Raw genomic sequence first — 1130 nt, 5'->3', positions numbered from 1 at the left:
GTGTGTGAGAGTGAGTGTGTGTGTGTGGCTCTAATAGGTTGCAAATGCATAATAAAATAACAAAGACTACTCACAAGAAGAGACCTGGTATCTCTGCACATTTTTCAGATGTTTCACAGTGAGTTCTAGGATGTCAGCCTTTTCCAGCTTGGAATACTGTGAGTTCTGAGGTACAGAAGAACAGAAAGGGCGGGTTGTGAGGGGGTCTCTTATAGGCTAGATAAATTAAGATTTTACAGCACTTTTGAATACATTAGAGTGAAAGAATGAGGGGGGGGCATATATGATTCATTATGAGAGAGACAGAGAGACAGAGAGACAGAGAGAGACAGAGACAGAGAGAGAGAGAGACAGAGACAGACACAGAGACAGACACAGCCTGACAGACAGACAGACAGACAGACAGACAGACAGACAGACAGACAGACAGACAGACAGAGGAGGGAGAGAAGGAAGGAAAGATGGAACAGAGACAGAGAGAAACAGAGAAGGGAGGGGGTGGAAGGGGTGGGGGACTGAACACAACAAATGAGAGCTCGTGAAAGACAGAGACGGGAGAAGGTTCTTATTGTTAAACCCACAAGTCATTCTTGTTTCTAACACTGTCGGTAAATTCTTTCATCCTCGAATCCTTAACCTCAATCTGGCAAAATTAGAGCCAACAACATCACGATAATTCAAATAAAGGAAGCAATTATTTCATTATTTTTATAAAGCATGTCGGTCTATTTAGCCCTGTAGTCAAATTAAGCATGTGGAGGTTTTTCACAAAGAAAGTGGGTCTATTTGGCCATGTGGTCGAATAAATCATGTGGAGTTATTTTTCACAAAGCAAGTAGGGCTATTCGGTCATGTGGTCAAATGAATCGTGAGGGACAATCACAAAGCAAGTATGGCTATTCGGCCATGTGATCAAATAAAGCATGTGGAGATGTGAAGCTATTTATTTCACCAGGAAAGTGGGTTTGTTCGGCCATGTGGTCAAATAATAAAGTCTAAGGAGCAATTGAACCCCCTGTGGTCAAGTCCTAACTCATGTGGGTTAAGGGCCTCTTGCGCGTCCACGCACGTGCTGAGTCTCTGTCTGAAGGAGCTCTCACGCGCGGTCCGGAGAGGGGGGAACGGGGGGG

At 44.4% G+C, this 1130-nt stretch overlaps 1 protein-coding gene across 1 annotated transcript in view; it reads right to left on the bottom strand.

Moving 5' to 3' along the window:
• LOC101862758 (probable serine/threonine-protein kinase tsuA) overlaps positions 1-1130 on the bottom strand; it is a gene marked incomplete in the record, with an annotated part of 12615 nt that overhangs the window by 4284 nt on the left and 7201 nt on the right. Inside the window, 1 exon segment of the mRNA XM_035972737.1 lies at positions 75-165. Within this exon segment, the coding sequence (XP_035828630.1) occupies positions 75-165 (91 nt within the window).

The sequence above is a fragment of the Aplysia californica genome, unplaced genomic scaffold (assembly GCF_000002075.1).
Source record: "Aplysia californica isolate F4 #8 unplaced genomic scaffold, AplCal3.0 scaffold00819, whole genome shotgun sequence".
Taxonomy (NCBI): Eukaryota; Metazoa; Mollusca; class Gastropoda; order Aplysiida; family Aplysiidae; genus Aplysia; species Aplysia californica.
This window is presented reverse-complemented; position numbering and strand designations above follow the sequence as displayed.